Raw genomic sequence first — 13,249 nt, 5'->3', positions numbered from 1 at the left:
ACGTCCCTGCTCTGAATCAATGCACTGACTTCCAACTCACTGACAAACTCAATGGGTTGCCTTCATTCTCCCTACACTGCTCTTAAATAACTTTTCTCCTGAAAGCTGGGCATATCCTATTTCTCAGTGATTCTGTTAAATCTATCTCTGATTGTCACTTTGTCTGTGCCACAATTAAGATCATTGTTTGGGATTAAAGTTGTTATGTACTAAATGATCTTAGCTAGTCAGACATAAGGTGTGTTTACTAAGGGTGTATCTGCATTACATTTGGATGTGATCAGAGCAGCCATGTTGCTGGATTAAAATTCCTCTACAGCAGTGGAGGCAGGGGGATCAGAAATTCAAGGTCAGCCACAGATATAGTGAAAGTTGTGGGTCAGCCTGTGTTAAAGGAAATCATGCCTAAAAACAAATAAAATGTAGCAATTCTGTTTTCTCATTTTAAATTACCAAAATGCATGATGAATATGAATTCAATAACTTTTCTAAGCAAACAAGACATATGAATATATAGAAATGCTGAATTATAATACCATTAACATTAATTAAAGTAACATCTATAAATTTTAACGTAGATCCTCTTTGAGTGCTTATAATTGGTTTCATATAACAGTAGGAAATATAATTCACTCAGGAATTTTTGGGAGGTCTGTTCTTTATTAACTAACCAATCTATTAGTAAGGAGATATCCCATGAAGGCATCAGAGAGTCTAGTTTTAACATGACTTATTAAGATCTGTTCATTCGTGAGGGAGCAGAAATCAAGTTCATAGATGGATCAGAAATTAATAAGCACATGTTGGCTTATAGAACTGGGAGTTTCAGACAATTACCCTTGGAGAACTATGGATTCAAGGGTCACTCAGATTATATTTCCCTTATGCTATGTTTTCTTGTGATTGCTTCTTATCCTGCACACCACTTTAGGTCATGGCAGATGCAGCTTTATGGTCTTCACAGCCAGCTAACACTGTAAATCCTGGTAGGTCCAAGAAATTTATGGTATGACTCACTGGTTGGGCTTCAGTCAATGCTTGCTCTTATCATTTCAAAACTATTGTTCTTCAGTGATAAAATCCTTCTTGAAACACTAGAAAGGCAAAGAATGGAAGCATATCTCTAAAAGGATAGCAAAGTAGACATGTCTCAGGGAAGTGTGATTCTGGCACAGAAGTCGTCTTTAATGTTTTCTTGAAGCATAACATCAGAAGTGAACAGGTCTGTCTCCCATTTAGCTTAGATATGTTGTCTCTTTACCGCACATTGCTGGTCCCAACACATCTCTGCTTTTGTACAGATCTAATTGGCATCAGGACTGTCATTTATAAGTGCTTATAATTTGAAATATAAGCACAAGCTAGGAGTTAGGAGGTTTCCTCTTTAACTGATGTACTCAACTTTGCAGAAACAACGAAGCTTATGACAATGTTTTATGTGCTTAGATAATGGCTTTCATATAGCACTAGGAAATGTAGTTCCTTCTGAGCAATGTCTGGGTGGTCTGCATGGATTCCTGCTCAGAATTACTTTTGTAAAAAGATTTTTCTAGACTGCTATGGATTTAAGACAGCAGTAATTTATCTTTGTCTTTGTCTCTGTCCCAGTCTGCAATTTATGTGCCTTTCTACACGTCATTAGTACTGCTTTCCCTGAAATCTGGGCGCTACATTTCTTGTCCTCAAAGTAGCACATAAAGGTGTTAGCATAGATATCTCTCTTAATAAAATGGTGCGTTGCTCCATGTCTTCAGTGGTTTTCTGTGAACGTCAGAGCAATATGGAGAGATTTTATATGTACAGCTTCTGTGTTCTAACAGTCATATGACATTATGAACTGCATGTTAAACTCTGTGTCCTTGAGTATTGCTACTTCTGAATTTATATAAGTGGCATTGCTGTACACATAGGATCCCAAACATGTTTTTCTCAAAGTTTTCAAGTTACATGTCTGTTATAAATTAGAATTTCAAATGTTCTGAAATGTAGTATATATTGAATTTATGCACCAAAAAAAACCAATCAAATAAAACTTCACCAATGACAATTTACTTTTCTTTTACATTTCACATTCTTCATTTCTGTTCTTGTTATTTTTTGCACTTTTGCATGCATTAAGTCTTACACAAGTAACTAATTTGCCAACTATCTCTCGTACCAATTTTCAAACTTAAATTATCCTGTAGCTTGGGATATTTTTAGTGGATAAAAGTATCATTTTATAAAACACAGACATCTCAAATAATACTACATAAAAGTACTTCATTGAAACATGACATTTTTGATAAGAGGAGGAGAGCTATGGCAAAGACCTGTTTTTCTACTATACCTAGATTCCCATGCTCATAGGTATTTTACAATTGTTGCTGCTATAGGTGCATATATATTTGTTATAATGTTAGGTGTTTATATTTTGGATCAAATGTTATCATAATACCATTTATATATCTCATTGCACTTTCTTTTAGTTTTAAAACATTATTTTCATTGTTTAATTCTTACCCATGTTCATTTGAGAAATCTTGTTTTATGATGTTTGTTTTAACATTAAGTCATTCTTTACTCAAAATCCTTGGCAAACTTTTCTATTAAAAAACCATTTACTTAACTTCTATTTGAGAAAGGGCACAGTGACTCAGAACTTGCCACTGTGAACACAAATTTTAATATTAACCTTAGTATTGTTTGATGAATATCATTTTAGAAAATATTGCTAGAATTTATTTAGAGACTATTTACAATGAAAATAAAATATGAACAAACTTGGGTTTCTGTCCCAGAATACATGACTAGTGTCTGAAACATTAATGATAACTATTGGCCATTACATAGAACAATTTTTACTGTGTTCTAAACAGCTATGCCTAAGAAGTAGCTTGGTCTTTCATTTATTCATATATTCTTCAACTGTTTAAAACACAGTTCTAAAGAAAGGAAAAGAGATACACACAAATTGAATACGTTCTCTTCAGGCATGAAGGAACCATTACAGAATGCTACCTGGCAACCTCCCTGGTACCTTACTCAGCATCCTAAGGGATGTACTGTCTTTGAGAAGATCAGGGTTATTTTGTTGGTTCTTCTGAGGGATTTCCAATGTACACATCTTTGTGTTCTTGTCAGTAAACTTTTCAAGTGAACTACTAAAATTATTAGTTTTCAATCAGTAAAGAAAAGCAAGATTAGATAGTGGCATGAATTTGATATTTCTAATGTTTAGCCACATTTTCTTACTAGAATCAACTTCAGGCTTTTTTTTCTCTTTTTAAAAAGTATATTTTCTTGTTAGAATACAAACTAATGTATATGAAAATATCAAAATGAAACCGATTATTTTGTATACTTATGATCATGAATTAAGTAGCAATACACAGACACCAAGCTTATTAAATTATTTCCTATATTTGAAACGAGTTAGAATTACAATTCATATATACATAACTTTGTCAAGTAAATAGTAAAAATTTGGAGTCGCAAGAAACAGTAAACTGAACAAAAACACACGAGAGAAATAAACACACAAAGTGCTAGAGTTAGAGTAAGCATCAGCGAAAGCAACTTCCAAAGAAAAGACAAGGGAGGGCAAATATCAAACATTCATTATTATACAGTATCGCCAAAAGAAGAAAATAATAGTTTGTCCTTGGGCTGTATGTAATGCAATATGTTTCAAAGTTAATTTGACAAAAATAATACAGAGGAAATCTAGCTACTGGATAAATCTGTCTGAAACATGGAACCAATATACGCAGACTTCCTACAAAATTTCAGAAAAAATTAAATCCCTGACAAAAATGAAATGGGTGAGTTAGGTCTGGAACAGCATAAAGTGAGAGATGGCAGTTAAAAGATCTGTGCACATCTAAAAACAATGCCCCATACATATCCAAAGGGACATATGGCAGAATGGGGAAAGAGATGATTTAGTTGTATAGTTAATGTGTCTTAAATGTAAGTGTTTTTCTATATAAACTGAAATGAGTTTAGGTTTCAATATTTCAACTGAAATTAGATTTAAATATTTCATTTACTTCAAAATACAGTAAGCAGTGTATTTTGAAACATAACTGAAGGAATCATATCACCTGAGAATGAAGTGTGTTTGTGAGCCCTTGAGTGTTCTATATCACAACCTCAGAATATGCATTATATGCAGTTGATATTAGAGCTCCATTGAATTTCAGGAGAAAATGTCATTGAGCAGGTAGCTAAGGCGATCAACTATAATTACAAAGTAGCATCATTCTCCTTTGAAGCCCTACCACATCCCATGTTTCTTGGAAGGCTAATGTCCTAACTTATGATAATTCTGTGAGTTTGGAGACCCCGAGAGTGAGGAGAATGAGGATAAGCAAGGACATCGGAGAAGGAACCCCTTAAATAGTTGAAAGAATTGCTAACCTAATCATAAGGTTGAAAAGCAAGATCTTCACGTTTACAATAGCATGTGTCCAACCCAGTGTTGGTGTAACTCAAGGAAGGAAGAAATAGCAGGAAGTTAGTGGCGACTCAAGGTCAACAGAACATGAAGGATGATGGAAGAGAAGAGTTGCCCCTTAGAGGCATTAGAGTGATGATAGTTAGCCTCAGAAAGTACTTTTATAATCACAGTGATGGATGAGGAAGCAAGAAAATACCAAGAAACAAATCATGTGCTTGGAACTAGACATGCCATCTATGGACCAAAATATGTGGTCTAATAAAAGTCGATGTGTCTGATTTTCCCAGACATATTTTGTACATTGTTCTAATCACTTATCAGGAATAACTCCAACAAATAATAGACATAGTTCTCTTCTCCACTCACAATTCTTATTTTATATAAAGGGGCTCAGAAGTATATGTGAAAGATCACCTAAACTCCATTTGAGGAATCATGAATGAAGGAACAGAAAACAAGTTGAACTTACTGGAAAATTCCTAGTGCACAAAAATAAACTACAAAAGCAAAATCATTAGAAAAATTTGTGGTCATACCAGCACACTGTCATTGAGCAGATTAATTATAAGTGATTAATTAATAGAGTGTTTAAATTTTACCTCAATTAATTTATTTCACAGTTACATAACATTGCAAGATTTCAAAATAACAAGTATTTTAAATAAAGTGATTAACAATAAAAGTGTTAAAAGCTGGGTTAAAAATGTGAAATGGTTTCGTGCAGCTTCTCTATGACCCTGTGCTCAGAAGAATGAGGGAGTTGATACTTTGAGCTGCACCATTTAGTTGAAGCTCTCTTACTGCTAGTTCTATATAACTCTTGCTGTTTTAGAGGCCACATTTCACCAGTACTCTTATTTTTGCATAACTACGTGATTGTAAAATGGTCTGAATGAAATAAAATTATTTTCTTTCCTAGTAAGAAAGGTTCTTAGGAAAATGACTTGCTCATATCACATGACCACAACAGCAAAATACTATTTGCTGCTTGAAGTGCACGATATACAGACTAGTATTCATTTAAGTAAGGAGACAGAACTCAGAACTGATTTGGACCAAATGCACTGGAACTCACTCCCATGCTTGTAACTTGTCCTTCTGTTCTTTGTGTTACAGAGCCTTTAAAGCAGGGTGTGCTGAGTATGGTATGACGTGCACTCTAACTGCCTAAGTGTGATACATTTGACTCATGTCTTTATTTCTATACTTTTCGTGAAGGGAGGCCATGACGTCAGTTGCAAAAGAACTTAGATTAAGTATATTGTAACATATCTAAAAATGTGTGAAGTGAAAAGGTGCTAGGACAATTTTAGGGTTGCTGCCACGTCATCTCTGAGTTGTTTATTATCCTATGAAGAAGCTTTTTTTTTTTTGTGGTTGAGAATGTGTATTAGCTATGAAATCTGTATCTACTGTATTTACTATATTGAAATGATCTCTTTCTATTCCTGGATCATTAAGGTTTTTTATTTTATTTATTCAGTTTTTTCTTTTTTCTTTTTTTTTTTTTCGGAGCTGGGGACTGAACCCAGGGCCTTGTGCTTGCTAGGCAAGTGCTCTACCACTGAGCTAAATCCCCAGCCCCTATTTATTCAGTTTTTAATCACGAAAAATCGTTCAATACAATTGAGCTGTGATCACATGACTGGGACAACTCCCACTTGAAAAGGGATCATAATCCTCTACGTGGCCAGTTCAATTCGAGGAACCAGTTTCGTGTAGAGGTTGTTTAAACTGGTAGCATCAGTCATACAAGCCTGTAGTTTTCTTCACTTGTAGTAGCTTTTCCTGCACGAACCATCAGGATACTGCCTCCTTTCATAAAATGAATTAGCAACTGTTCTTTCCCTGAGAGCATTCAGGAGTCTTAAAGAAAAAGGGATGATATATCATCTCTCCATCTTTATTGACACCAGAGATAACCTGTTTATGGGAGTCTTTTGTTTGCTGAATCCAAATCCTTATTAGGTCTGTCTGTTCAGGACTTCTATTTGTCTATGATCCAGTACTTATATATTAATTATTGCCAGTAATTTATCCATTTATTAGAGGATATGCAATTGATGGCATGATTATTCACAATATTCCTCTGATCATTTTTATTACAGGTAATATGATATAATAGGTATTTCAGTTTTATCAATTTTTATTCACATCTTTTTTTCCTTTTTATTGGACATATTTATTTACATTTCAAATGTTATTCTCTTTCCTGGTTTCCTGTCCATAAGCCCTCATCCCCTCCCCCTCCCCCATAAGGGTGTGGCCCCCATCCACCCCACTTACTGCTCCCCTCCCCTGACAACATTCCCCTGCACTGGGGGTTCAACCTTGGCAGTACCAAGGACTTCCCCTTCCCCTGGTGCCCCAACAAGGATATTCTCTGCTACATATGCTGTTGGAGCCCTGGGTCAGTCTTTGGGTTGTGGTTTAGTCCCTGGAAGCCCTGATTGGTTGACATTGTTGTTCTTATGGTGTTGCAAGCTCCTTCAACTCTTTTAATCCTTCCTCTAATTCCCCCAAAGGAGATCGTGTTCTCAGTTCAGTGGTTTGCTGCTAGCATTCGCCTCTATGTTTTGGCTGTGTCTCTCAGGAGAGATCTACATCCCGTTCCTGGCAGCATGTACTTTTTAGCTTCATCCATCTTTTTTTTTTTTTTTTTTTTTTTGCATTCAGCTAATTTTTTTTTTATTAACTTGAGTATTTCTTATATACATTTCGAGTGTTATTCCCTTTCCCGGTTTCCGGGCAAACATCCCCCTCCCCCCTCCCCTTCCTTATGGGTGTTCCCCTCCCAACCCTCCCCCCATTGCCGCCCTCCCCCCATAGACTAGTTCACTGGGGGTTCAGTCTTAGCAGGACCCAGGGCTTCCCCTTCCACTGGTGCTCTTACTAGGATATTCATTGCTACCTATGGGGTCAGAGTCCAGGGTCAGTCCATGTATAGTCTTTAGGTAGTGGCTTAGTCCCTGGAAGCTCTGGTTGCTTGGCATTGTTGTACTTTTGGGGTCTCGAGCCCCTTCAAGCTCTTCCAGTTCTTTCTCTGATTCCTTCAATAGGGGACCTATTCTCAGTTCAGTGGTTAGCTTCATCCATCTTATCTAGTTTTGGTGGCTGTATATATATGGGCCACATGTGGGGCAAGCTCTAAATGGCCATTCCTCCAGTCTCTGCTCTAAACTTTGCCTCCATATCCTCTCCTATGGAAATTTCTTTCCCCCCTTTTAAGGAGTATTTCCCCCTTTTTAAGGAGCATTTTGGTCATCCTTCTTCTTGAGCTTCCTGTGGTCTATGGATTGCATCTTAGGTAATTCGAGCTTTTGGGCTAATATCCACTTATCAACGAGTGCATATATGTGTGTTTTTCTGTGATTGGGTTACCTCACCCAGCATGATAGTTTCTTGTTCATTCCATTTGCCTATGAATTTCATAATGTCATTGTTTTTTATTGCTAAGAAGTACTCCATTGTCTTTTAAAAATTCTAAAAATCTAATTTTATATTTCTTTCTTTTACTTTTTATTTTCAAGCATTTATACTCGGATATTTATGGGCTCCTGTTTCTCTTCCTTATAGTTTTCTGGTCCCCTGACCTACAGACCTTCACTTGAGGTCCTTATATTTCTGAAAGTAGGCATTCATTGCTATAGACTTTCCATTTAGTAATGCTTTTGCTTTATTTGTTAGTAATTTTTTTTTATTTCGTTTCAGAGTTTTAGGTGTTATTTTTTAATGTACTTTTAATGAAATGTTTTTCTAACCATTTCATTTTTAGAAGCCTTGCTTGCTTACTTAATGATTTTAAGAGGTGTGTTTTTAGATTTTGCATGATAGTTTCTTGGTTAAATATATATTTTATCAGTATTTTTTCTATTATGGGGTTCATCTTTCATCATTGGGTATATTTATTTCAGAGCAGATTTCTCTTTTAATTTGTGAGATCTAAATTATGCATTCTATGCTCACAGCTTTATCTCCAATGTCATACCCATGGCATTAGTTGTAAACCCAAGGTTTTGGGTTTTTTATAGTATTGATAAATTTTTAATTAATCATTTCGTTCTATTACACCTCTGCTAATATCCCACTTCCCTAGTTACCCCTCCACAAATCTTCCACCCTACATCTGCTCTTTCCTCCCTCCTCTTTGCCTCTATGAGGGTGCTCCCCACCCTCCCTCTCCTATCCTACCACTATGCTGGGGCATCAATCCTCCATAAAACCGTGGCCTCCCCTCCAAGATTTTATGGTTCTATATTTTTGTGGTTATTTTCTACTAATGGTATTGCTGGGTTTCATTATACATTTAGGTCTGTGAATCATCTTGAGATATTTTGAAGAGTGTAAAGTTAGTCCTTAAAATCAGTTTGTAATCTGCTGAATATTTTCAGTGTTTGACTTTGTTTCTTTGTCCAAAATAATTTGACTATATGTAGATCGATTTGTCTGGTATTTTCTCCATTTTATTGTTTTACTTGTCTCTTCTTGTAATTTTAACAACTTTGGAGGAAGGCAACTGTATAAGAAGTCTTCATTTTAGTAGTGTCTTTCTTCCTCATTTCCTGTTTTCCTTCAACATTTTGCTGGTGTCCCTATGTCCTTTGTAATCTTTCTAAGAAATATCAAACCAATCTGTTATTATTTATGAAATAACAGTAGAGTTTTAATGATAACTCTTCCAACTTCAGGCTCGCCTCTTTCCCTTTAAACTTTTGTTATCAGTCTAAATGGGGCACTCCTGAGTCAATAGATAGTTTAGGAAGAAACTGTAATGGTAAAATATTGGATCTTTCTATTTATTGATTTAAAATATCTCTCCACTAGAATTTCTTTGATATCATTCATCACTTATAAATAATTTGTAAATTTGTATATATTTATAGATTTTCTCACTTTTATACATTGATTAGTTTTATAATGGAGCATTTCACTCATGTGAGATGCAGGTATAAATGATCTACTTATGTTAATGATTTGTATTTGTTATTTAAAAAATTTACATGTAAATAAAATATACCTTTGTAATATTCACCTCATTTCCCCCTGGAACTTCCAAACACAGTTCGTTCCAAACTTCAAGGACTCTTTCAGTTTCTTTTTTCTTTTATTATTGCGTTTTAACACACTGAGTTCAATGGTTGCTGCCCGAATGCTCACCCAAACGGATCAGCTGGTGGGTCTTAAGAAGTCTCTCATGACCACCCTCTTTCCCCATTGAGAAAAATGGCTTTCACTCCCCCAGAAGTCATCAAACGCTAAGAGCTTCTCAGCGAGACGTGGAACTTGGCACCTTTTGACCACAAACCTGTTCAGGGAGGTTGATCTGTGCAGGTAACCACTGCTGTTTTTAGTTCATGAATGGAATGGCCATATCATACCCAGAAGATTGGGCCTTCTTTCCTTCCTCCAGTCTTTAAACTCTTTATACCCAAACTTCCAAGATATGACTGGGTTTCATCAGGTCATACCTCAAAAAAAGCAACTTCAGGAAGAAGGCTTATATATAACGTTATAGTCTATCACCTCTGAGAAGTCATGATAGTAGGAGTTTGGAATTTGAGGCATTCGGTTACATTGCACTGGGGCCTCAAAAGCAGACAGCAATAACTCTTGGTGCTTAGCTCCATTTATTCTGTCTAGAAGTCCAGTGTATGGAAGGACACTGCATACATTTAGGATGTGCCCTCCTACCTCAGTTAACCCAGTCAAGAAATACTCTTATAGAAATGTCCAGAGCTGCATTTTCATGGCCATTATAGATCCTATTTTGTTAATAATCAAGATTAAACATCACAATTTCTAAAATTAGTTTACCCTTCTCTCTAAAAATTTAAGAAAAGCTCAACAAGTTAATCACATTTCATAATGTATTAGACACAACTAGAGCAATATAGATAGGTAGAGTAATGTGTTATGAACAAAAATCTGAAAGCAAGAAATGTGAAAATTATGACTTAACTAGATATTTGCAAATAGAAGTTTAAAATAAAAAATAAATTTCTGGTGACCACCTCTCTGCAGTTAAGCACAGTTCCATCTGGTGATTTAGATCCCAACCTTGCATTCACGATTGTAGGCCTTTTACCTCTCACCCATTGTGCTTACTAATAAAATGTGAAAAGCAAAAAAATAAATAAATACACTTCTAGGGAAACTATAAGGGCAAACATTAGGTCAGTAAACCAGGAAATTGTCACTGTACCAAAAGATCCAAGTTGACAAAATTAAAAGGTGTTTTACAACAGGATATTATGGAAAAACGAAAGCACATATGATAAATTAAAATAAAAATTAAATGCAGTTGAAGAGCTACCATCCAGCCTAGTAGATTGGAAACCTAGCTAAGAGGCAAAGGATACAATTGGTTAAAGAATGAAACACATTAGCTACAAAATTTAAAAGCTGAACATTCATTTTAAAAGAATATTTAAAATTAACAAAAATTAGAAATGAATCATAAAGATTGACTGGTCTAATCAGCTAATAGTCCCAATGTTATAAGAATATGTATATCTTATAGCAGTACTTATCCAAAGCACTTTGATTTAATTTAGTACTTTAAATATAGCATTTTGTGCTTTATGGCTTGTAGTATCAGAGGTACATGCTTATAGTTTTTAATTTATACTGATTCTTGCTTATGGTCCTTCTTATCCTTCAGTGATTTTAAATTAAGATTCTAGATACAGGTAAAATATCTAGAAAGCCTGAGTTTCAAAATTCACAGTACTTTTCATATATAGTATTTACCTTGTGGCAGACATAGCTAAGTACATTTCATATATTTACTGAAGCAAACATCAATCACAAGGGAAATTAAATTTTATCTTACAAAGCAAGGCTCAAAGTTAAAATGAAAAAGGAAAAATCAAACATGAAATTCTATAAAGATCAGATTCGCAAATGCCAAGGTAACAAGACCAGCAATATTAGATAGAGTACAGCGCATTAGAGCTCTGAATAAGAGTCTCTAATAAAACGCCATAAATACACAAAATGAAAAGATTGGGAAGTCTGAAGAAAGAAACCTTTGAAGAATGAATTTTCAGGAAACTTCTGGGTTAGAAAACAGTTACACTCTCTCTACCTCTCCATCTTGCTCTTTTATCTTCAAGGAGCAAGCAGGCTGAAAGGCACAGCTTGGAGAAGTTCTACACTTTGTATAAGCACATACAGTAGGTCAGTGTGCCACAAAATCCTTTACTTATAACCACTACTGTGCTAAGAAAGTTGCTGGTTTCTGGATGAAGGTGTGGAGTCTGGAGACTCAATAGTTCCTGTGAAACTCACTATTTGAATCTATAAAATGGAAGTCAGACACAATAGAAATATTTTTAAATTTTTATTTCTATTATTGTGTGTACGTATGTGTACGTGTACTTGTGTGTGTGTGTGTGTGTGTGTGTGTGTGTGTGTGTGTGTGCGCGCAGACACTTTAGTGAAGGTGCCCAAGGTGGCCAAATGTATCGGATTTCCCTGGAGTTGGGCTTATAGGTAATTGAGAGCAACAGGATGTGGGTGCTGGGATCCAAATCTGTGAAAGAAGCAGCAGGCGATGCCAGTGGGTGCTTGTCAATGTTTATTTCTATAGAAGCAGTACATATTTATATGCAACGGGCACACTTTAAAATTTTCTCTGTAGATATGTAGTATCTATAAGTTGGCATCTGTTCAGATAATGACCATAGTTATTGAATGAATATCTTATTTTTTCTTGTCAGAATATTTTTTTTCATAAAAATTTTTATGTCCCAAATATAAAACTAACTCTCTCTCTCTCTCTCTCTCTCTCTCTCTCTCTCTCTCTCTCATTTTCAGTGTTAGTAGAAAGTGGAGATATCATTTCATTTGTGGGTTTTATCAATTCTGGATATTGTAACATTTACAGAAATATTGTTGGACTCGTGGATCTATCACTTAAAGTGGTGAGTTTTGGCTTATATGCTTCTCTTGATAATTAACTACTCTAATAACTCAGAGATGCTGGGTAACATTCTCTCATACATATTGAGCTCATTTTGCTTTATTTGAGAAAATGATGTTGTTAGGAAAATGACCAATGATCATATTACAAGGTACTTCATGTCCTTTGCGAGAGAAATGAAATTTAAAACCATCCTAAGTACAACTACAGTAGAATAGAAAGAGTAAGACAAATTTTACCAGAAGATTCTCATTAATCCTCATAGTCCTGGAGGTAGAAGAAATCTAAATGTCCATTGATGGATGAATGGTGAAAATGCAGTGTACCTAGATACTGAATTGCCAGAGCACAAGAATCAACGATAAGCTGTATGAACCTCTGTGTAGGTGGTATGAAAACATTAAGCCCCTGAAAGCACAATGTATTCATTTCACTTTTATTAACCAGGCAAAAAGGAGTCATAGTAGCAGAAAAAGAATGATTATTTCTCTGATACTGTTTGATAGGATTCAGTTAAATATGTAAACTGGCTTATTCTCTGACATTCCTGTGATATTCTGAGTAAAGCTTTACTATTTGCAAAAATGACAAATATTCAAGTTGCTATAGCTTGACTTCAACACACTTACTAAAGACTTTCTCCTTGTCCAAGTGCCTGTCAAATGCCTGTCCTGGGGTGAGTAGGTATTTGTTTTTCCATTCCTACAGCTACCTGATCATTTCACTTTTAATACTGATTAGATCTTCCAAAAAAGATACCATTTTCCCCTTTAAGACCCCCTGTACTGAAGCTGCAGTCTATGTCACAAGGACCCTGATTTGAAATAAATTACTTGATTATTCAATTGAAATCATCATTTTTTACTAAGAAAGCATAATAGTTG

At 35.3% G+C, this 13,249-nt stretch overlaps 1 protein-coding gene across 11 annotated transcripts in view; it reads left to right on the top strand.

Annotated features, from left to right (window-relative positions):
* Positions 1–13,249, top strand: part of Cnbd1 (cyclic nucleotide binding domain containing 1) — a 354,753-nt gene that overhangs the window by 244,877 nt on the left and 96,627 nt on the right. For all 11 annotated transcript variants that reach the window (XR_015620077.1, XR_015620076.1, XR_015620075.1 and 8 more), the window contains 1 exon segment: positions 12,260–12,366. Coding sequence is in view for 5 of the 11 variants with exons in the window: in XM_087551194.1 (XP_087407320.1) it covers positions 12,260–12,366 (107 nt within the window). In the remaining 6 variants the exon portion in view is untranslated.

Source organism: Rattus norvegicus, chromosome 5 (assembly GCF_021556685.1).
Source record: "Rattus norvegicus strain SHRSP/BbbUtx chromosome 5, alternate assembly SHRSP_T2T, whole genome shotgun sequence".
Taxonomy (NCBI): Eukaryota; Metazoa; Chordata; class Mammalia; order Rodentia; family Muridae; genus Rattus; species Rattus norvegicus.
Note: the sequence above shows the minus strand (reverse complement) of the source record. Positions and strands in the feature narration are given on the sequence as shown.